At 38.4% G+C, this 21,403-nt stretch overlaps 2 protein-coding genes across 3 annotated transcripts; one reads left to right on the forward strand and one right to left on the reverse strand.

The window, feature by feature from the left end:
• Positions 1-10,175: 10,175 nt before the first annotated feature.
• ATSIK (Protein kinase superfamily protein) lies at positions 10,176-13,710 on the forward strand. Its single transcript, XM_079018925.1, has 5 exons — positions 10,176-10,499; positions 11,000-11,727; positions 11,805-12,062; positions 12,162-12,281; positions 12,877-13,710. The coding sequence occupies exons 2-5, from the start codon at positions 11,035-11,037 to the stop codon at positions 13,483-13,485; spliced, it is 1,680 nt and encodes a 559-aa protein (XP_078875051.1). The 5' UTR covers positions 10,176-10,499; positions 11,000-11,034; the 3' UTR covers positions 13,486-13,710.
• A 1,174-nt stretch (positions 13,711-14,884) lies between these two features.
• On the reverse strand, positions 14,885-19,516 carry LOC145072515 (HSI2-like 1). Of its 2 annotated transcripts, none has more exons than XM_079018956.1 (13): positions 19,254-19,516; positions 18,930-19,037; positions 18,306-18,387; positions 18,101-18,202; positions 17,439-18,001; positions 17,244-17,340; positions 16,994-17,168; positions 16,817-16,893; positions 16,307-16,720; positions 16,180-16,229; positions 15,985-16,098; positions 15,818-15,885; positions 14,885-15,739 (listed from the first exon to the last, which is right to left on the reverse strand). In XM_079018956.1, exons 2-13 carry the CDS (start codon positions 19,028-19,030, stop codon positions 15,129-15,131), a joined length of 2,454 nt encoding a protein of 817 aa, XP_078875082.1. In that variant the 5' UTR covers positions 19,031-19,037; positions 19,254-19,516; the 3' UTR covers positions 14,885-15,128. The 2 variants fall into 2 exon arrangements, with proteins under 2 accessions (XP_078875082.1, XP_078875080.1); XM_079018954.1 differs by having other exon boundaries at positions 18,930-19,079.
• Positions 19,517-21,403: the final 1,887 nt, after the last annotated feature.

Raw genomic sequence — 21,403 nt, forward strand, 5'->3', positions numbered from 1 at the left:
CAATATAAGGAGGTCCCATGCATTTTGAAAGATTCTAGATGGCAGAAAAAACAAAAGAGTCGGACCCACCGGTCATCACATCTTCTCGGGCAGCCAAAGACCTCCCGAAACTCCAGCTTCCCTCACCGGAGCTTGAGCACCACCAACTAAAAACCTCCATCCACAACCTCCGCTTCACAGTGGCGCTGGAACTAGAATATCACCATCGCAAACCGGAGCCCAAACACTATCCGTCACTACCAATTTTGATGACGCGCATCCGACAGCTGCGCCCGATGAGGCACCACTGGCCCTCCAGTTTCTTAATCTGCTGCAGGCGGCTGGGACCAAGTACCACCGGTCCTCAGCATATCTGACCTCTGTTCTCCAACCTGAAGTTGTCGTCTGGAGCTTGAAAACACCCAACCACCATGTAAATCTCTTCCAGCCAGCGACGATTTTCTTTCAAACCTCACCAACCTGCAACTATCGTCGGCCATCTTCAAGCGAGGGTACAACAGACCTGTAAAGCCACGCCACAGCCCTAATCTCCTTCTACAAGCCACGATCTCAAAAAAAAATGAAGATTAATCTCTGGTAGCTGAACGACCGCCACCAGCCAAAGTTACAATACCAGCGAACCACCAAAGCCTTCGTAGATCTTCAACCACCGCATCCAGTAGGTAACGCAAGAGATAAAATCCGCTGACGAGCCAGATTTCGATCTGTGCAGATGGCAACCTCACTCCTCCACAGATGCCGCCACATCTGATTTCCGCTGGCGAACAACCACTGTGACTCCTCCTCCGAGAACCGAAGGATCTCCCATCGTCGGCCACAACTGTTCTTCCTCACCTTTTGGGCATCTCCTTCGCCAATTGTGACGATTAGATTCATCAATCGCGAAGATTAGAGGAGGGCGGTTGCTAGACTTCCATCTAAAAGTCAAACCTAATTAAAGCAAGTAGGACCATGCGCACTTGATATACGAATGTAGTTCACACACAAAAAAAGGGATAGCATGCAACTTGGGTTGTGTATGGGCTAAATGGGATCTCAAATTTCAAATGGGCTAATAAACTACAAAGTGGCCTCCAAACACATTTATCTTTGGATTTTATATCAAATTCATATTTTATTGGCCATCTCAACAATAAATGGGCTAATATTACAAGACAAACAACACCCATTTAACGAAGGCGTATCACAAGCCCCGCTCAACAAATACGTCTCGAATACGCAAGGAGTTTTCAAAAAAAGGAAGCAGAATAGTAGTACGCTATTATGCGTGACGTATTTCAAAATAACCCTCAGCAACTGTGTTGCCTGGCAATCAGCATCCGTATTGACCAACTTCAAGCAGTCTTGCTACTCAGCTCTCACCATTCATGTTGACCGGCCCCTGCTAGTCTCGCTGCTCAGCTCTCAGCAGCCATACTTTCCTGGACCTCAACAGTCGCACAATCCGACCCTCAGCAGCCATGTGACCTAGCTCAACAACCGTAAAGCCCAGTCATCAGCACTTATGTTGTCCAACATCCCACAGTTGCGCTGCTCAGCCCTCAGCAACCAAGCTACCCAGCTCTTGTCAGCGCTTGCATCGCTTAACTCTCTCCAGTAGCTGCGTATCTCAGCTTTCAACAGCTATACGTCCATCTTTCCATTTTCCTCGCCTCCTCTAAGGAAAAGAGGGGGGGAGAGAGTTGGTACAACACTATGCAGGAGTGATTTTCATTCCAAAAGGGCATAGTTGAAGTACACAAAGAGCTAATACTTTGTGATAGTGCATCCCCGAGATGGCGTTAATATCCTGGATCGAAAGAGAAACCCTGTGGTTCAACCCTTGGTAGTCTCGTTGCCCAACTCTCAATAGTCAAGCTGCTCATCTATCGCTAGTATCCCGATGCTCGGTTCTTAACGACCCTGTTGATCAGCTCTTGATAGCAGCTCTATAGTCCAACTCTCAATAGCGTCGTTGCATAGCCCTCGGTAGTCAGCCAAGACAGCGAGGTACTAATCATCACTACAGCTAACGATGTAGTAGAGCATCAGGTGTCATTACACTTTAACCCGGACTGGTCATCCGGTCTAGACACAAAAGATTGCATATTGTTGCGCCCAACCAGGCGAGGTTCAGTACCATCGCCTTGATTCGTCTGGCTTCTCAGCCCGACTCCATTATAGTGGCAAGCTCCGCATGCGAGGTTCAGTACCCTCTCCTTGGGTCACCTGGCTTCTCAGCCCGACTCCATTATAGCGGCAAGCTCCGCATGACAGGTTCAGTACCTTCTCCTTGAGTCGTCTGGCTTCTCAGTCTGACTCCATTATAGTGGCAAGCTCCGCATGCGAGCTTCAGTACTCTCTCCTTGGGTCGTCTGGCTTCTCAGCCTGACTCCATTATAGTGGCAAGCTCTGCATGAGAGGTTCAGTACCCTTGCCTTGAGTCGCCTAGCTTCTCGATCCAACTCTGTTATAGCGGCAAGCTTCGCATGCGAGGTTCAACACCCTCGCAAGGAGTCACTTGGCTTCTCAGCCTGATTCCATTATAGCAGCAAGCTCCGCATACGAGGTTCAACACCATTGCGAGGAGTCGCATGGCTTCCCAGCCTGATTCCATTATAGCAGCAAGCTCCACATGCGAGGTTCAGCACCCTTGCGAGGAGTCGCCTGGCTTCTCAACTCGACTCCAGCGACATGCTCCGCCAACAAGGCTCAAAGGCTCGCAACCTTTGCATATATGATCCCATGCGATGCTCTCCTACATGAGGTATCTATGATCGTTGGCAGCTAAGTCCGATCCATCCCACACGATGCTCTCCTGCGTGATGTATCTATGATCATTAGCAGCTAAGCCCGATCAATCCCACGCGATGCTCTCCCGCATGAGGTACCTACGATCGTTGGTAGCTAAGCCTGATCCATTCCACGCGATGCTCTCCCGTGTGATGTATCTATGATCGTTGGCAGCTAAGCCCGATCCATCCCATACGATGCTCTCCCGCGTGAGGTATCTATGAACGTTGGTAGCTAAGCCCGATCCATTCCACGAGATGCTCTCTCGCGTGATGTATCTACGATCATTGGTAGCTAAGTATGATCTATTCCACACGATGCTCTCCCGCATGACATCTCCATGGTCGCTAACCGCTAAGCCCAAGCTATTCCCCTAAGTCGCACAACATAAGTCATACATCATCGCACACCACAAATTTATTTTGTGCCTAACACCGCGCCCTTGGTGTTTCTTCTCTCACAGTCATCATGGTTCTCCACATTACAACCTGCTATAGTAAGGTGACTCTCTAGCAAGAAGGTCATCCCGACAGCGGCCCTGCTACCTACTACCTTTCAGCATCTCTATTTTCTGGCTCTCTGAAACGGTCTTACTATGCAACCTTACATGTAGCTTCGTCACGTATCCCACAACATCTCTGTTTCCTGGCTCTCGGAAACAGTCTTGCTATGCAACCTTACCTGTAGCCTCGTTGTGCATCCCTCAGCATCACTGTTGCATGGCCCTCGGAAACGGTCTTGCTGCGCAACCCATACCTCTGGCCTCACCGCTTATCCCTTAGCACCTCTACTACCTGGCTCTCAGCAACAGTCTCACTACATATTTCCTACCTATAGCCTCGCTACCTGTTCCTCAAGAATTATGTTGTCTGACTATCGAATATAGTCTCACTATATGACCCTAGCTAGCAACCTAATCGCCCAGCTCTCAGAATCTCTGCTACCTATGTTACGGTTAACAACCTTACGAATCCTCGGTTTAAAAACATCCATCTTTAACTAAGAGTTTTATACTTTTTATGCCAACAACTTCGTCGTCTATTGGTATAACAACCTTGCCTTATTCGTCATAGTCTGATCTGGATACCTACGCTAACCACACCAGACTGGGGGGAGTCTAGTTGGGTATAGTGTAGTTTGAAGATACCTTTAGGATAGTTACTAATTCTCGGGTAAGGCAGACTATCTAGATGGCTATTGGTGAAATTCCATCTGCGTCGAATAATAGTCTTAGAGATTGTATGGCTACCTTGACCCGATGTCGTACCGACTCCATTGTCACATAGCAGCCTCGCTCCGCATAACATTGTCAACAACCTCGCTCTACATGATCGCAACAATAGCTACGTTGCATCATATGAGCTGAATCGTATTCCTAACAAGGAAAGTTCATTCAGCCAGCACTGCCTGGCTCATTACGCATCCCCATAGCTCTCGTGGTTGAGGTTCGGTCGTTTTCTCTATTATTTAATGTACTGGTTCTTTATTTAGTCCGATCCGATTGTCAGCAACCCAATCACATCAGACTAGGGGGACTTGACGACGCACAGTTTATATGACTAAGTCCAGTCCGATGTCATTGGCCGCGTACCAATAACGTCAGACTGGGTGGGGGGGACTTTCCATTAGCATGACCTGGACCGCTCTAGTGTACCAGCCTTGTCTGGTGCGCTCCCGTCGGCCTGGCCTGGCGCTCCCTTACCAACCTTGCCGGGGACTCCCTTGCCAGCCTCGCTGGGGACTCTCCTGTTGGTTTATATGACTTAGTCCAGTCTAATGTCATTGGCCGCATACCAATAACATCGGACTGGGGGGGACTTGTTAATATATGGTCCATTAGCATGGCCTAGACAACTCTGGTGCGCCAGCCTCGCCTGACGCTCCCTTGCCAGCCCTGCTAGGGACTCTCCTGTCGGTCTGGCATGGCGCTCCCTGGCTTGGTGCTCCCTGGCCAGCCTTTCCTGGTGCGCGCCCGCCAGCCTTGCCTGGTGCGCGCTCACCAGCCCTGCCCGATGCCTACGGGCGGCCGTGCCCAACTCCTTGCTAGCTGGGCCTGAATTGGGCTGGCCCAAGGGCTGACCTAATTCCCCTTGACCTAATTGTCCTCTATATAATGAATAGTATCTCATCCATGGAGAGGGATCTTCCCATTGACTCAGCCACCACACTATATTTCGGCCGGGTGGCTCAGCCGCCACCCACCGCCGTCAGTCACCATACACCACCACCAACACCAAGATGGTTCTCTCTAGCTAAAGAGAACCATCTCAGATCTACCAGATGATCTAACTTGGCCGTCGGAGCCCGCTCCCAGGGCACAGTCCCTGGGGCAGCTCTAACGGGCTTGTCTTTTGTGACCTCGCAGATCCGTCTCTGGTGTAGAAGCACTCCCTCAGCTAAGGTGGTCGGAGCCGATGTCGCATCAATTGCATATGCTATAATATTATATGGAAATATTATAGCAAAAGACTGGTCAAGTATCATATCTTTATGTAAGACATTATGAATCATATCCCATATGCTTCGGGTATAGGATCAATTGCATATGCTATAATATTTATGTGTTCTAATTTTCCAAATGCCTAGGGAATTAAGAGGGAAAAAGGACTAGAACTGGATATGACTAAAGTTATTAAACAACTTCTATGAACAATCCAAGGTTCGCCAATGATTGGTTGCTTATGGATAGTTGGAAGTATAGTAATGGATGGACCATATTGACATTATTATGAATAGACCCCGTAACCGGTTGAGATAAACCGGAGAGTAGGTCAGGCACCCATATATGTTTGACAGTATGTTATGATATGTTATTATGTGGTAGTGGTAGGGGTGAAATAGTCCCCGTAACCGGTTGAAATAAACCGAAGGGTAGGTCGGGCATCAAGATATGCCTGGCAGGGTAGGTCGAGCACCCTAATATGCTTGACAGGGGTAGGCCGGGCACCCCAGTATGCCTAACAAGGGTAAGTTGAGCACCCATATATGATCATCAGGGTAGGTCGGGCACCCAGATATGCCTGACAATATGTCTATTGTATGGTATGTAGTATGATAGGGGAACTCACTAAGCTTCGTGCTTACGGTTTTCAGTTTTGGTTTCAGGTACTTCGTTTTCAAAGGAAAGGATTCGGTGATCGCATCTCATCACACCATGCTTTCCCGCACATGAGATCTTTAGGATTACACTATGATATTGTTTTATAATAACATGTTTTGATTATTGACACTTGGGTTTTGACATGAGATGTTATTATGGATGTTTGCTCATACTATTGGTTTTATGATAACTTAATTAAAAATGAAATTTTTGGTCTTGAATTTTGGGATGTTACAGCCTGTCATAAAAGCTCATATATGACAAAGAAATTTCTAGAACATTTTTTGGAAACAACAAATAACATTAAAAGGCACCCGTAAGCAAGAAGTTAAACATGGCAAGGCAATGATACAAAGTCCAAAATAAGATATGCAAACAAGAAAAAGAAGAAAACAAAACATTAAATGAGAATATCTATCTAAGAGAAAAGATGATTAAATGGCGAGATACTCCAATCTGACGAAGTGTCTCATCCAATGTTGCTTCTGTATTTGAACCATGCAATTGACAAGGAAATGATGTTGTCAGTCGTTTTAGTTGGGGGTGTGCCAGTCCTCTTGAATCTTTTTTCATTTCGGGCCAACCACATGTTCCAAATGAGACGGTAAAACACCATACTCAAAGTAGATTTCTTTTTTGGGCAATTCCCTTAGGCATCTGCGAGGTCGATGAAATTCCTTACGGATATGAATCTTCTACTTGTAATCCCATACCACTTAAGTATCTAATCCCACACCACCAGGGAATAGTCACAAGTAATGAGTGTGTGGTCAACCAATTCAATCAATTTGTTGCATAATGAGCATGTGCTATCTGGTATGTTGACTCCCCTTGTTGACAGAGTGGCCGCCACCAGGATCCTACCCATTACAACTCTCCAAACGAAGCATCTAACTTTTAGAGGAATAATATTGGATCAGCAGATGTATTTCCCTTTGAAAAAAATCATTTTTGATTTTAATAGCATCCTCATGGCATTAACTATGTAATCCCATTCGGAATTCAATGTGAAATTGAAGTCGTACATAGACGTGTACTCTGTCTTCAACTTACTGATCTTGATATAAATTTGATGAAGCTCCTTTAATTCTACCACTCCTATTGGTTTATATCTCCACATCCAAGAGAAACCGTTCCTTGAAATATGATCTTCCAACAGGCAACATTTTATCGATTCTAATGAATACAAATGAGAGAATTTTGTTTGAAATGGCACTTTGCCACACCAAGCATCTTTCCAAAACACAATCTTAACTCCATAACCAGGAATAAAATTGAAAATCTCCATGCTATCGATGTTTAACTTATAAATGGATTTTACTGCCTTGGATGTATTGCACCTAACTCCATTCGAAGTCTTCTTTTCCATATATGGTGTCGATGTGTTATACAAATTATGAATACTCTCGATTACTACCTTCCATAAACTTCTCTTCTCATTCATCAATCTCCACCACCACTTTATTAAGAGAGTTGTGTTGTGAGCTAATAAGGTGCCAACCACTAAATCACCATCTTGTATTGGTGCAATAATTTTAGACCATCCCACCTAATGAATCTTCTTTTTAACCTCAACATTTTCGCCCCATAAGAAATTTTGTCTGATCTTCTTAAGTTCATCAACGATTTAATGAGGGTAAGTAGACCGCCAAATGATAATGATTTTGCTTTCCACATTGATAATTTGGAACTAACTTTATCTAGGATTGGTTTCCCGTTATTTTTGAGAGCCATGTTTGTACCGATAGGGACCCCAAGATATTTGAATGGGAAATTACCTTCTAAGCATCCAAAAATACGTACAATTTCATGTAATTCTACGTTTGAGACATCGACTCCAAGGATTTGAGATTTTAGAAAGTTTACTTTTAAGTCAGGATACATTTGAAAGCACTTAAGAATGTGGGATAGATTTCTAATGCTTTCATAATCCTATTCCCCAGCAAAGATTGTGTCGACGACATAGAATAAATGTGAGATAAAAGGTCCGTTTCTTGTTAATTTGACCCCACGCATAAGGATTTGTCGCAAGCACTCTTAATTGTAGTATTTAGGCCCTCTATAGCAAGTATAAAAAGAAACAGGGATAGTGGGTCTCCTTGTCTCACCCTTTTCGCTATAGCAAATTCCATCGTCGGTGAACCATTTACAAGTATCGATGATCTCAAAGAGGACATACAACACATGATCCATTTTCTCCATTTACACCCAAATTGCATTTCTTCCATTACAAAGTTCAAGTAACCCTAATTGACCGAGTCAAAGGCCTTTTCAAAGTCTATTTTGAATATAAATATATTTTTCTTGCATTACAAAGTTTAAGTAACCCTAATGGACCATCGAGGATGTTTCTGTTCTGACTATAGGTTGATTGGACTTCATATACAACCGATTTGATCACGTGATTTAATCTGCTTGCTAGCAATTTGGCCACCACTTTGTACATACATCCGATGAGGCAGATGAGACGATAGTCACTAAGCGATAGCGAATCAGATACTTTGCGAATGAAAGTGATGAACGAGACAGATGGTTGGTTCTCCATGGTACATATTTGATAGCCCTAGTTTTAACCACATATGTTTACGTCATTATCAATTTTGGTCCCTAAGTGGTATACACTTTGTGGTTCATACATAAATGGTCCCTGGATTTTTTTGAGCTTGACTTTTTTTTGTCCTTATATGGGTTTTGTTATTATGTTCCCCTATTTATTTAGTTTGTTATCTTGTACCTTTGCTATAAGTTAGATAAATGATCTGTGCTATTAAGAAATCATGAAATTTGATTTTGATTTTTTTTTTATTTTATTTTAGTTTTTGTTGTTTTAAATGCATCGATTTTTTGGTGAATTAAAAAAAAAGACTTGGACAAAACCCGAAATCATCTACTACTTATTATAGTTTTATTGTATCCAATATTTTAACATATTGTATTATTTTTTTATAACCATGATATATTGTCCTTGACTAACAAAATGTATTATTTTATTATGATTTTAATATATTATCTTTTAAGATAAAGTTTATTATCTTATTATAAGATTAAAGTAAAAATCTATTACAAAAATTACAAAAGAGTTAATTTAGGAAAAAAAAAAAACTTATATTTTCAGCAAATCCTACTTATCGAATTATTGGTTACAATCCCAAAATTGAATATACTAGGCAATATCTTGCCACTTTCGGTTTAAGAAAAAAATATATAGGGATTTTTGACAATAACTCCATATAATTTCCAGTGATAAATCACAAAAACAATTTAGAAAATACTCGGATAAAATATTGTTGAGGATCAGTCATAAGCTTAGAAATATGATACGATTAAAGATCGATTTCCGGTGGCCTTGTCTTACTGTGCATCCATGTATTTGGGGCTACCCCAATTGGTTAACATGAAAGTTCTTTCTTTTTTTTAAAAAAAAAATATGAAGGTTCTAATCTAACTATTAATTAGAAGACTCTGGGTGAGTTTAGTCCCAAAGAGATGAGATATATAGTTATTTGCTATTGAAAAAAAAAGTATTTATATACCTCAAGTTCCTAATCTATTAAGTTCCTAGCTTATTAAGTCATAAACAAAAAACACCCAAATCTAGAGTAGAGCGAGGGGTATTATTAAGTCAAATTATTTGGGGATGGATCTGATAATAAGATATCGATAAAAGGAAAATCTCATATCCTTCAAGTTCACATGTATTTTAATTTCTGTTATATATTATTTAATAGTAAAATATAAAAAAGGAAATTATAAAAATGGTATGGCCCACATGTTATTATATGGTCCAAAGTTTGACTGAGACGTCACCTCAATCGAGGCCCCCTTCGTTGAATATCGAGATACTACTTGTTCCCTTGTTCTAATTACGAAATTGCCCATCCCCTTTTTTATTTTTCTTTATTTTCTTTGCTTTCTCTAATGACCAAACGACCCTCTAACTAACTACCACCCTCTCTCATAAATCCATATTTCAATTTTCATATCACATCTTTTATTTTTCTTATTGTTTGTCTATCCCTATCTATTTATTCTATAAAAAGTTAGAAAAATGATCATCGGTTTTTATAAAATATAGAAAAGTCATATTCACTATTCAGTATAATATAACTGAAATTCTATCCAATGTAAGATTATTTAAACTTATATTCAAGGACAAAATAGTAAAATTAGATAAAGACAGAAGATTTTCGTTCTTTGTGGGCATTGAAATGGCATGGGTAAAATGGTCAATGAAAAGTGAGTAAATCCATTTTTGTTGTATACAAAGTGATAACAATAATGACATCTTCCCTTTGATTGGTTTGACTACTGAAACTCTCTTCCCTTTCTCTCTTTCTCTCTCTTTAAAAACACAAAAACAAATACACATCTGCTTCCTAAATGCACAGTACTCCTACTCTTAAATATTTTCCCCAAACTTTTTTCTCTCTTCAAAAATCTCTTAGTTGTTTTAGTTTGACTCCTTTAAAAACGTTTCTAGGGTTTGTTCTTCACAAATCTCACAAGTTGTCAACAGATTTAAACAAATCTTGCAAACAAGATTTGTGGGTTTTCTTATTTCTGTTTATTAAGGCCATCAAGATCAACAAATTGGAACAATCAACGGCGAAAGGTCAATTTTCCTCAGGTCAGTTCATGTTCTTCCCTCTTTAGATCTTGATTTATGAAGCCTTTTCAGACATCTCTTGAATTCCATCTTTTGTTTATTTTCTTTGATTTTTTTCGTTGAAATGGGTCTTTTGAATCTGGGAATATGATAAAGATTACATCTTTTACACCTCGTCGATTGAATTTATCCGTTATTTTTAGTTTCAGGTATATTATTATCTGATTAGCTGCTTGATTTCTGATAAAAACACATTCAGTTTTTAGGTTACGCTTAATTTGATCTGTTCTAAAGCTCTTCAAGAATGACAGTAGTCAACTCTTTTTTTGAAATCGGATCAGTGAATATATGACAATCTGTTCTTAAATCAGTGATTATTTGTAACAATTTAGGTTTTTTTTTTCAGCTTTACCAATTCAAGAATATAATCACAATTTCTGTATATACATCGTTATTATCTTTTAAGATGTTTATAGTTTCATTTTGTTTTACGCAAACTGTTTCTGATATTCAATCTGCAGTGAATAAAACGCAAAGCTCTTGAATTTCAAAGACGATGGGGTGTTTAACGGTGTTAAAAGGCAAGAAAAAGAAATCAAACCCAAACATTCACGTAAAACGAATCAACCCACAAGACCCGACTCCAACTACATTACCCGAACCACTAACCCAAACCCAAACCCGGTCCCTACAATCCGCACCACCAAGCTTCCGAACCAGGGTCAAACCGGTCCAACCCAACAACCCACCAAACACCAGCAGAACACGAGCCCTATCAGCACCTTCAACCCTGGATGCAGCCGAAGAAGACGCACTTTCATCAGCCGAATTTGAAGAACACGAAGAATCCAAAACCCGTGGCAGCGGCGGAGGCGGAGGCGGGTTGCCGCCTGTCCCGCAGCCGCTGCCGCTTCCTGCACCGCATTCAGCCAACTTGAAAACCATGGGAAGCTTTAAAGTTGGTGGCGGGAGTGGGCTGCTGCCGCCTCTTAATACTTCCGGCCCTCTGCCACTTCCGCCATCGGGAACCACCCATCTTCCGCCAATGATTCCGGCATCTTTACCGACATCTGGAACACTTAAGAACTTCACATTTGAAGAAATCGCAGCTGCTTGCCACAACTTTTCACCTGAGAGATGCGTGTCTGAAGGTCTTTCTTCTGTTATGTATAGAGCTTCTTTTGGAGAAGATACTTCTAATTTAAAGAATCTTCAAGCCACTGTTACCAGTCTCCATCCTTCGTCTCAGGTAAAGATAGGACCCACAATATCAGTAACATCAGTAACAGGATCAGTAAATAACATCGATTTTTTGCATTTTTTTAGGGTTTGAAGGAATTTGTGAGTGAAGTGAACACGCTAGCATCATTGCAACACCCTTATCTCTGTAAATTGATTGGTTTCCATGCGCGTGAGGGATCTGATAGAAGAATGTTGGTTTACGAGAGGCTTTTTCATGGAAGTTTAGATCGGCTTTTATATGGTAGAACAGATGGCCCACCTATTGATTGGAATGCAAGAATGAAAGTCGCACTTTGTGCTGCTCAAGGGCTTACTTTTTTGCATGAGGAAGGACCATTTCAGGTAGTCAAAGAGTTGACTTTTTTTTAAATGAAATTTGAATCTTGAAATATGGTCAAGTTTGTGGTGTTCATTGTTGTTATGTATTTTATCAATGTGCAGGCGATGTTTCATGAATTTTCAACTGCTAATATACAAATTGATAAAGATTTTAGTGCAAAGCTTTCGGGGTATGGTTGCATAAGTCACATTCCTGAAACTGACATCTCAAATAATTCAGTTGTAAGTTATTTCTTCTTAAAACTTTCTTTTTATGATTATATTTTAAATAATCGGATAAATGATTTGTAAATAATATTTGAGAAACCGACGGCATATTTGGGGAAATGAAAGGAAAAAAAATAATTAAATGAGGGACAATTTGGTAAAAACTTAGGACTTAATGAAAGCTACACTTCCTTGACTTTCTTTGTTAAGTCGTTTTGTCCATGTTAAGTAAAAAATAAACGCTTGTATATAGCTTATCAAGTTAAGTTATATCCTCGTTTAGTTTGGAAAACCGGTCAAAATAGTCATTTTGTCAAAGATTAACGAATGGGATGTAATTTTTGACAACTCAAGGACCAAAAATTTGAAAAAAACATACCACATGGATAAAAAAGGTAAAAAGATTCCTTTTTTGACCAGATCCAAAAAACCACTATATCATATGGAAGAAAAATGTGATTCACTTTTGTGGAAACGTAGATGCTAAAAGGACCATTCTACACTTCCCCTTTTTTTCATTTTCGCAATTGTTACGGTTTGAAAAGTCATCCATTTAGCAAAATTACATATATACCCTCCTTGATGTATGTATGTTTAAAATGTGATTCAGGCAATGGGGAATCTTTCAGTAGAGACATTAGAGAGAGGACTTTTAACCCCAAAAAGCAACGTATGGAGTTTTGGGATCATCCTCCTTGAATTGCTTACAGGGAGAAAGAATCTAGACAGCCGCCACCCAAAAGAAGAAAGAAACCTAATCAAATGGAGCAGACCCTTTTTAGCGGACGATAGCCGCCTCTCCCTGATCATGGATCCTCAGCTAAAAGGGCGGTTTCCGGCGAAAGCCGCCAGGACAATGGCGGACATAGCCCAAAGATGCCTTCAAAAAGAGCCATCAGAAAGACCAACAATGAGAACAATTGTTGAACACCTTAAAATCATACAAGAGATGAAGTTTTCATGTCGATTCCCGCTTCAAGAGCCAGGTGGCCCAATCAGCCGGAAACACATGGCGAAATCTTTGAGTTTGAATGGGATTATTTATCCAGCACCAAGGCTGAGCTACTCGCCATCGCCACCACCGCCGCCACGGCTGCCGCCGTCTCTGCCGCCACGAAACTGTGCTGCGAATCTTGCGATGGAGGGGATGATTGTGGACCGTCAAGAAAGTCGGAGGTCATCGGCTTCGGGTAGACGGTCTAGTGTAGAAGGGTTTTGAATGTTAATAGAAAGTTTTTTTTTTTTTTTCTTTCTTATAAATTTTTTGATTTTGCTTCCTCTTTTCTTGAGGTGAATGTTACTAGATATAGAAAGTGGAGGATGGATTTATATTTTTGGATGTTAGGTTTTTGTTTTTAGTTTGTAGATAAAGTGTTTTGGTTTGGCTTTGGGCATATATGATGCCAAAGGTTTTATTGATAATATTAGAATTAGTTTTCTTGTATCTTATAAATGTTCTTATTTCAAAATAATTGTGGGTTTAGTTGTTTAAAGTTGTAATGATAAGTATTGAAGGTGGTGTTGAATAATTACTTATTATTGAAGAGAGTTTTAGATGAAATGATTATAAAGAAGAAGAAATAAGTCACTTTATTTTCTCATCATCACTTTTGTGTGGCTCGAGTCAAACTGTTGCCAAAGTTGTTTATTTGGTTCCGGAGTAGTCAAATGTTCATAATGGAAATCTCTTTATTCAAATGATTCGCTTAATAACTTTTTTCTTTTTAGCACAAATTGTTTACAAATCCATTAATTTTAACAAATTCTAATACTTCAACGTCACTAGAAATTAACAAAGTTTTTAACCCAAATCGAGATCTTTCGTCTCATCTATATATACAAAAGACATGAATACCCTTTCAATCCTTATTTGTTTTGTATAACGTAGTCTCATCTATATATACAAAAGACATGAATACCCTTTCAATCCTTATTTGTACGCAACTATATGTATGTGAATGCTTGTCATGTAAAGATTAGAGATTAACTTACGCTTTTTACACGCTTAATAGCGTATAGAGTACCAAATGGATTAAAAAAAAAAAGAAAAAAAGAAGATAAACTTCTGAGCTAGACTGTCAACATATACCTCATCTTAGTGAGATTATGAGATGTGTTGTTGCCTGGTGGTGTACTAGTTTGTGTTGTACCAACGTTCAATAAATTAATAAGTTGCCTTTTTCTAATGATTTCCTCTTAAACATGTAAAATATGATTTTTTATTAGACATGTAAAAAAAACATGAGAAAATGTACACCATGGTAATGAAAAAAGGAAAAACAAAAGTTTTTCTAATGTTTAACAATTTCTAAAAAAAAAGAAAAGAAAGAAAGAAAAACATATAAAAGGGTAAACGGTATGTGCATCATTGGTAATGAAAAAAGAAAAAGAAAACAAGACCATCATACATCGTTTTTTAGGGTTAAAACAGTGATAATAATGTAAATTGGTTTCCACACATATAAGCGCTTTTATAAAAATAAAAGTTATAAACAACTTCAAATAAGTTATAGAAGAAACCAACCTACTTATTTAAGCCGATAAAGTCTAAACAGTTTTTCATTTTATTCCATACAAACACTCAAAAATACTTATTAACATCACCAACCAACCCACAATAAGCTAACAAACACCTTAAATAACCAATCTCAAACACCCTTTACACTCTTTTGTACAAGACATGTAATGTGTGTTCATGTGTTGTACAACATATATCAAATCCCGTTTCTAAACAACTCCTCACCCAAATTGTACTACAAAATACAACATATCAACTTCCCAAAAAAAAAAACAATAAAAAGTTTTTCCTTTTTCATTTTTCTTTTTCCACCTCTGTAAAACCCAGAAAAACAAATTCCAAATTTACGAACTGTTTTGGTTATTCTGCTCATCTTGAGCTGTTGAGCTTGCTTGTTGTTGTGGTAATGGCTGTGAACCAGAGCTAGTACCTTGTGGCTCAGGGATTAATGTGGTAAGACCATTCTGCTTCATGTAAGTCTCTAATGGCTGATTTGCAGCTTGAAGAAGACTCATCATGCTTACATGAGGATGAGGTCGTATGTTCAAATCCAACTGACTTTTCCCGCCTCCTCCTGATGATTGTTGTGACTTCATAACACCTTCAATTTCTTCTTTGGGATTCGAAGTGGGTCCCAATTTGAGTTGATTATTTTTTTCTGCAATTTCAGCTTCACGTTCTGATTGGCGTTGCTGTTTGCGTAACATTAGGGTTTTGAATCTTCGTTTAACTGTCATACACACATTACAAGTGCAGTTTGGCTTGTGTTTGCCTTTGCCACTTGGCGGTTGACTGCAGACTATGCAGGAGCACCCCGGGCGGTGCCTTGGGTGTTTCGTGGTGGTTGCAACCGATGGGTCCGGTGGTGGTTCCGCCTGGTTCTGGTTCTGGTTCTCCCCCTGGTCTTGGTCTGGTGGTGGCTTTTGGTTCATGGAGTTTCTCCATTTGTGAAACTCTGAAAATGAAAATGAAAATCAGGAAGGGCATTTACGTCATTTTACATGAAAGTTGAAAGTAGTTGTAACAACTATACCTTTAGCTAGTCTAAGAAGGTGGTCGAGTTCCCTAGGGCCTAGTTCATCTGGTGCAACACAGGCAGACCTATAAATATAAATAATCCCAATATTGTCACATCATGTGAATATTTATTAAAGTTTTTGTTTATTATAATAAGAATAATAATTAGGAGTAAGGACTCACCTCATGTGATCCCAGACATTTTCTTGGCATGTCCATTTAGCAGGGAGAAGAAAATCAACAGGTAACCTTCGCCATTTTGAACAGTTATCACATTGGGCCCACTGTTCTTGTTCCCTGAAACATAATTTTTTCATGTTACGTTTAATTTATATATAATATATAATTAAATATAAAACGTGAAACAATAATTGTTACCCAGAAGAGCGAGCAATGAATATACTCCCCTTTCCAAAAACAGGAGGTTCCTTAAAAAAGAAAAAGAAAAATCAATTATTTTTTAGTTGATGCATATGATATGGGAAAAAAAATTAAGATGACTGACTTCATATTCTTCAAAATCTTGGTCTTCAATGGTGACACTAGTTGGATTCAAAGTGTTAGGTGGAGTCAACATATCTTGTAATTCTTCCCATGTATATTTCAGCTCAAGAGCATCTTGACTTTCAATCAACAATCTTTTACTTTTTGAACTAATATTTCGACTTCTTTTTTTGTCTGGTTGAAATGAGTCAGCCCTTGACTTGCTTCCTTGCTTTTCATTTGCATGCCAGCTGGCATCTCCAATAGTCAAGCTCATACTTCTTGACAATGGATTTAAATGGGAATCTGTGTTTCTCTTTAGTGACTGAAGAAGACCAGAATAATCACTCATATTTGAAAGATTCTCGACACCAGATAAAGAAGGTGAAGATCCACTTGGAAATACTCCATTATGCATTGCACCCATTCGAGAATCCTGTTCATTTAATTTCTGTATATCAGTATTAAAATAACAATTGACAAATTATACATACATTATATATAATTATTTATATATATAGTATATAGTTACCTGTACAGAAGCACTAACTGAGGCTTTTCGGAAGCCCATAAGAAGCTTTCCTTCAGGTTCCATGCGGCTGAATGTCACTGGTGAAAAGTAAGATAATATGAGCAAAAGCTTCTAGAAGATTTAAATTTTTAAGAATTGTTAGCAGAAATTAAGGTTTTGGATGAATGAATTGAATACCAGTATCTCCAGCCTTCAACTGCATAGACTGTATGCATGGAGTGACACCTTCTAGAACATACATACGGCTGTTGTTATTTGGCCAAAATCTGAACTGAAAAAGCCATTCTTTGCCTTTCACATCCTGTATTCTGATTGGAAGCCCCTCGGGTTGAGAAATAGGTGGAAAATATGCCTGTAGAGTATGTGAACTTGAGTATTACTCAAAGGACATAATTGTCTTTTTATCATAAATATACAATATACTTACTTCAGCACATGCTTTTGGGAGAACCAAACGACCAATTCTACCAGCATCACTGGCACTAAGAACCTTCTCAAATAGTGGAACAACTGTAGCATTTGAACTTAAAGAAGCAGAATCAAGGAAAATATTACATTGTTTAATATATTTATTTTAGATTAATGTAATATAAATAATCAAAACATGGTTAAACATGGATACTCTCCAGATATCTGCTGCAACTCTTGTTCTGTAATTCTAGGCCAATAACGAGGAAGAAGCTGATTTTTAATACGCCCTTCAACAGGAGGCCTAGCAATTCGTATCTGTGAATTCATTCCAATATTTGCATCAAATCCTTGTGAAAAGACGGATTTGGGCACTTTGGGTAAAATATGGCGAGACCAAGGTCCTTGTTGAAAGGGTTTATTCAATTCCCTTCCATCAAGAGGAAGAAGAAAAGGTGATTTTTGTGAAGAGGAAGAAGAAGAAGCTAAGCCCATAGTTAAGTCTGTTTGAACAAGTGATCCAATTACATCTTTACCCCCTGTAGTTTCTCTATACTTAAATGATTTGGTTCCATGAGCAGGTTCGAAAGTTGAAATGGGAAAGATTTCCTCTTGTTTCATTTGAGATGTTGATGTGTCATCGTTATCAGATGGAAGAGGGTATTTTTGTCCATCATCGTTTGATTGTTTCAACATTTTATTAGAGGATGATGGTATTTCTCCAATGCTATTTTCTACTGAAATGCCACATTCTCCAAGCTTATCCTCACTCGTGCTCTGCATTTAATACAATAAACATGAATAATTAAAACTCTTTAAGTGCTTAACCAATTAAGTCTTAAGTCAAAAAGAAAAAATAATGTAACTTGATCTTACAGGGTCACGTCTCAAACTATTTGAACAGCTGGCACAACTTACACCACCATTTTCAAGTAGTTCAATGGCAGCAGTAGAAGCAATACATCCACAATGGAGACGCTGTAATTAACAGAACATATTAGAAAATTCAAATTACAAAATTCCACACAAAAAAAGGAAATTTAGGGATGTAGTTTAGATAATTGTGTATATGTTTGCTTACCTTGCCACATGAAGTGCACTCCCTCCAACCAGTGTCTTCTAGGTGGAATAGTTCACAAAATGCTAGTTGTTCATATGCAGTACTGGAACAATCCGGAACTTCAAATATTAAGAAAGTTATTCAAAATCTTTAACAAAAAGTATATGCAAGATAAGATTGTGACTAGAAAGTTTGTTATATCTCCACTCTAGTCTTCTCTTAGTAAAACTGTGTAGCAAGCAAATTAAGTTTATTCAGAGGAATTGATGACAGAAGTGAAAGGTCTCTGTAAACAATGGCTAAAGATGAGATCTGTAGCAAGAAGAATATGGGGATTCACTCTCTTTTGGGTGGATTAATAGAAGATTATACGTTAAGTTTATTCACTTTTCTGAAAAAGAAACTTCACCTAATACTCCAATAACATATCCCAGAAAGAAGTCACTGTTTTGTAAATTCAAAAGGGAGAAGAATCTACACTACAAACAAAAAGGTAAAAAGGAAAAGGGAATAGGGAAATGATAGCTAATGAAACCTAGTAATGAACAGTATTGTGTTGAACTAAGTGATAATTCGTTAATTCCACCTTCAGATCAAAGTACAGAAACTTAAAATTGGAAACCGAAGAGATCTGGGATTAATTACCCGCATTTATTACAAAGTCTGGCAAAATCACCAGACCGCAAAGCCCAACCTTTCCTATAATCACCAGCTGCTGCTAATGAAGCTCCGCATAAGTCATTCATGCATATTCTAGACTCCATCCGCAGACATCAGTTCGGAAAAAGAAAAACCCTAATCCCAATTAATTAAAATCCAATTCAACAGGGGAGACTAAATACTAGCAAAAATCCCCCAATTAACCTACTCAAAATGCTTGAATTGAAAAATAACACTAATTTTCAGAAGTAATTTGCCCGAAACACGGTATTCATAATAGCAAGATGTATCGAGTCAACAAAAACTTACTTTATCCGAGTGGTGTTTGTGTAATTGTGTCGTGAAGTCAAAAGAAACGGTGGGATTGTTGGTTCCTGTATGAAATTTGATCTTGCTGATCTTGGTTCGCCGGAGATGGAGGTTGCTGCCGGCGTTTGGAAGAGTCATGGAAAATGAAGAAAGTGCATGCTTAAGAGAGAGGGAGTGAGTTGCATGCACGACGCTTTACGGCACAGCAAACCAACTCTGTTACTCGGCGTCGAACTCTTGTGGGTCCTTTACCCACCACTCATGATTCATGACTCAACCAATTTAAGTGGTGTTTAGATACCAATTATGATAATAAAAAATAATTGAAGATATATATATATATATATGCAATGTTAGATAATGGGTAAAGATTCTCATATCATCTTGATGGAAAATAACCAAATCAATGTGTCATTATATTGTGTAAAAAATAAAGTATTGGTAGATTGGTATTTCATGGTTGGTTAATTTTGTGTTGAAAGCTATTTGAGGTTATGATGTTTATATTACCTAAATACATTATGCGAGACCATGGGTTAGCTGGTCAACATCACACGCGTGATGTAGACAATTGGGGGTGGATCAATAATAGCGTTTAAGAAGAAATGGTATAAGTTATTATTTACAAAGAGACTACAATATATATATTTTTTTAACAAAATAAGCTATAGCTGATTAGTTGGTTACTGGTTAGTGATTTGCATTCATTTGCCAATTGAGGTGGGGAGATCCTGACCCAAGACAACTTTCTTACATGTGATCCCAGGTTTGGATCAACCCGCCCAAGGCCCAACTTTCAACTTTTATAGTTTTGGCCACTATTTTTTATTTTATTTTTCTTTTTTTATGAGCTTACCCATTTACCTTTCCATCTTTGTTTATATAACTTATTTATTTATTTATTTTATATATTTGGCCAAACTTTCTTTTTATTTTTTTTATAAATTTATTCAGAAACATTGTATACATATTTTTTCGAACTCTTTTTTTACAACTATACTTTTATGTCTTTTAAATTTAACTTTTTTTTTTTTTAACTTAGTTAACATTTTTTAAAATAAATTACTGAAATTGTCCCTATATTTTGGGGTGTGTTTGGTTCTTTAATTTTTGTTTTGCACTTAGGCTTTATTTGTTTACCTCTTAATTGCAAAATTAAGAGGTAATATCTTAAAAATTCAGATTCAGATTGTTTGTTTGCATCTTATTTTTTTACCTCTTAAAGTTGTAAATACCTCTTAATTTTTCAGATATTAAACAACGTCTGAATTTAAAATAAAATAAAAAAAAAACACACACACACACGCGTTCCTATTGTGCCTTAAACGATTGACCCTTCACCAAAACAACGCCTCATTTTCTCCTCCCTCTATGCGTTCTTCTTCCCTTCCCCACCAGATTCACTGACGACACTGCCTCGCCGACGATGTCGCCTGCAACACCGCCGCCTCTGTCGTTTGGAACGGCGCTTCCGCCTCCATCATCGACAAACCAGGTTCGTTTCTTCCTTCTTTCCCTCAAAATCGATATTTTTTTGTTTTTATGAATGATTTGGTCTGAAATAAACGAAATCAGCTTTCTCTTTTTCATCTGAAAATCGTATTCTCTTCAAACTCAAGTTCAAATCAATAATGTTTCTCTTTTTATGTTCAAATCAGATTTTTTTCTTCTAATTTTGTCGATTTTTTAAAGTTCAAATCTATTTTTTGTTTTTTATGCTCGGTTATCATGTGTTCAATGGATATGATATTTATAAATAATTGATATGATTTGCTGAAATCAAATTTATGTTATGCTGAAATGTTGAAATCAAATTTGTTGTTGATGTTATGCTGAAATCATATTTGTGCTTGATGTTATGCTGAAATCATATAAGTTCTTGTTGTTATCATTAAATATGCATTACTTTTGCTAAAATGTGCATTTGTTTTGTTGAAATTGTTGCTAAAAATGTGCCTTTGTATTGCTTAAATTGTTGTTGAAAATGTGCATTTGCAATGCTTAAATTGTTGCTAAAACATGTATTTGTTTGTTGAATTGATCAAAGAAATGAGAGAAAAGAAGGATAATATTAGTTGGAAGGTTGAAGGTGCAGGAAAGACGTTATCCGATTTTCGACGACGACCTGTGTTAACTAAGGAAGAAAAATT

This window comes from Lactuca serriola, chromosome 9 (assembly GCF_051521515.1).
Source record: "Lactuca serriola cultivar US96UC23 chromosome 9, Lser_US96UC23_V15, whole genome shotgun sequence".
Classification (NCBI taxonomy): Eukaryota; Viridiplantae; Streptophyta; class Magnoliopsida; order Asterales; family Asteraceae; genus Lactuca; species Lactuca serriola.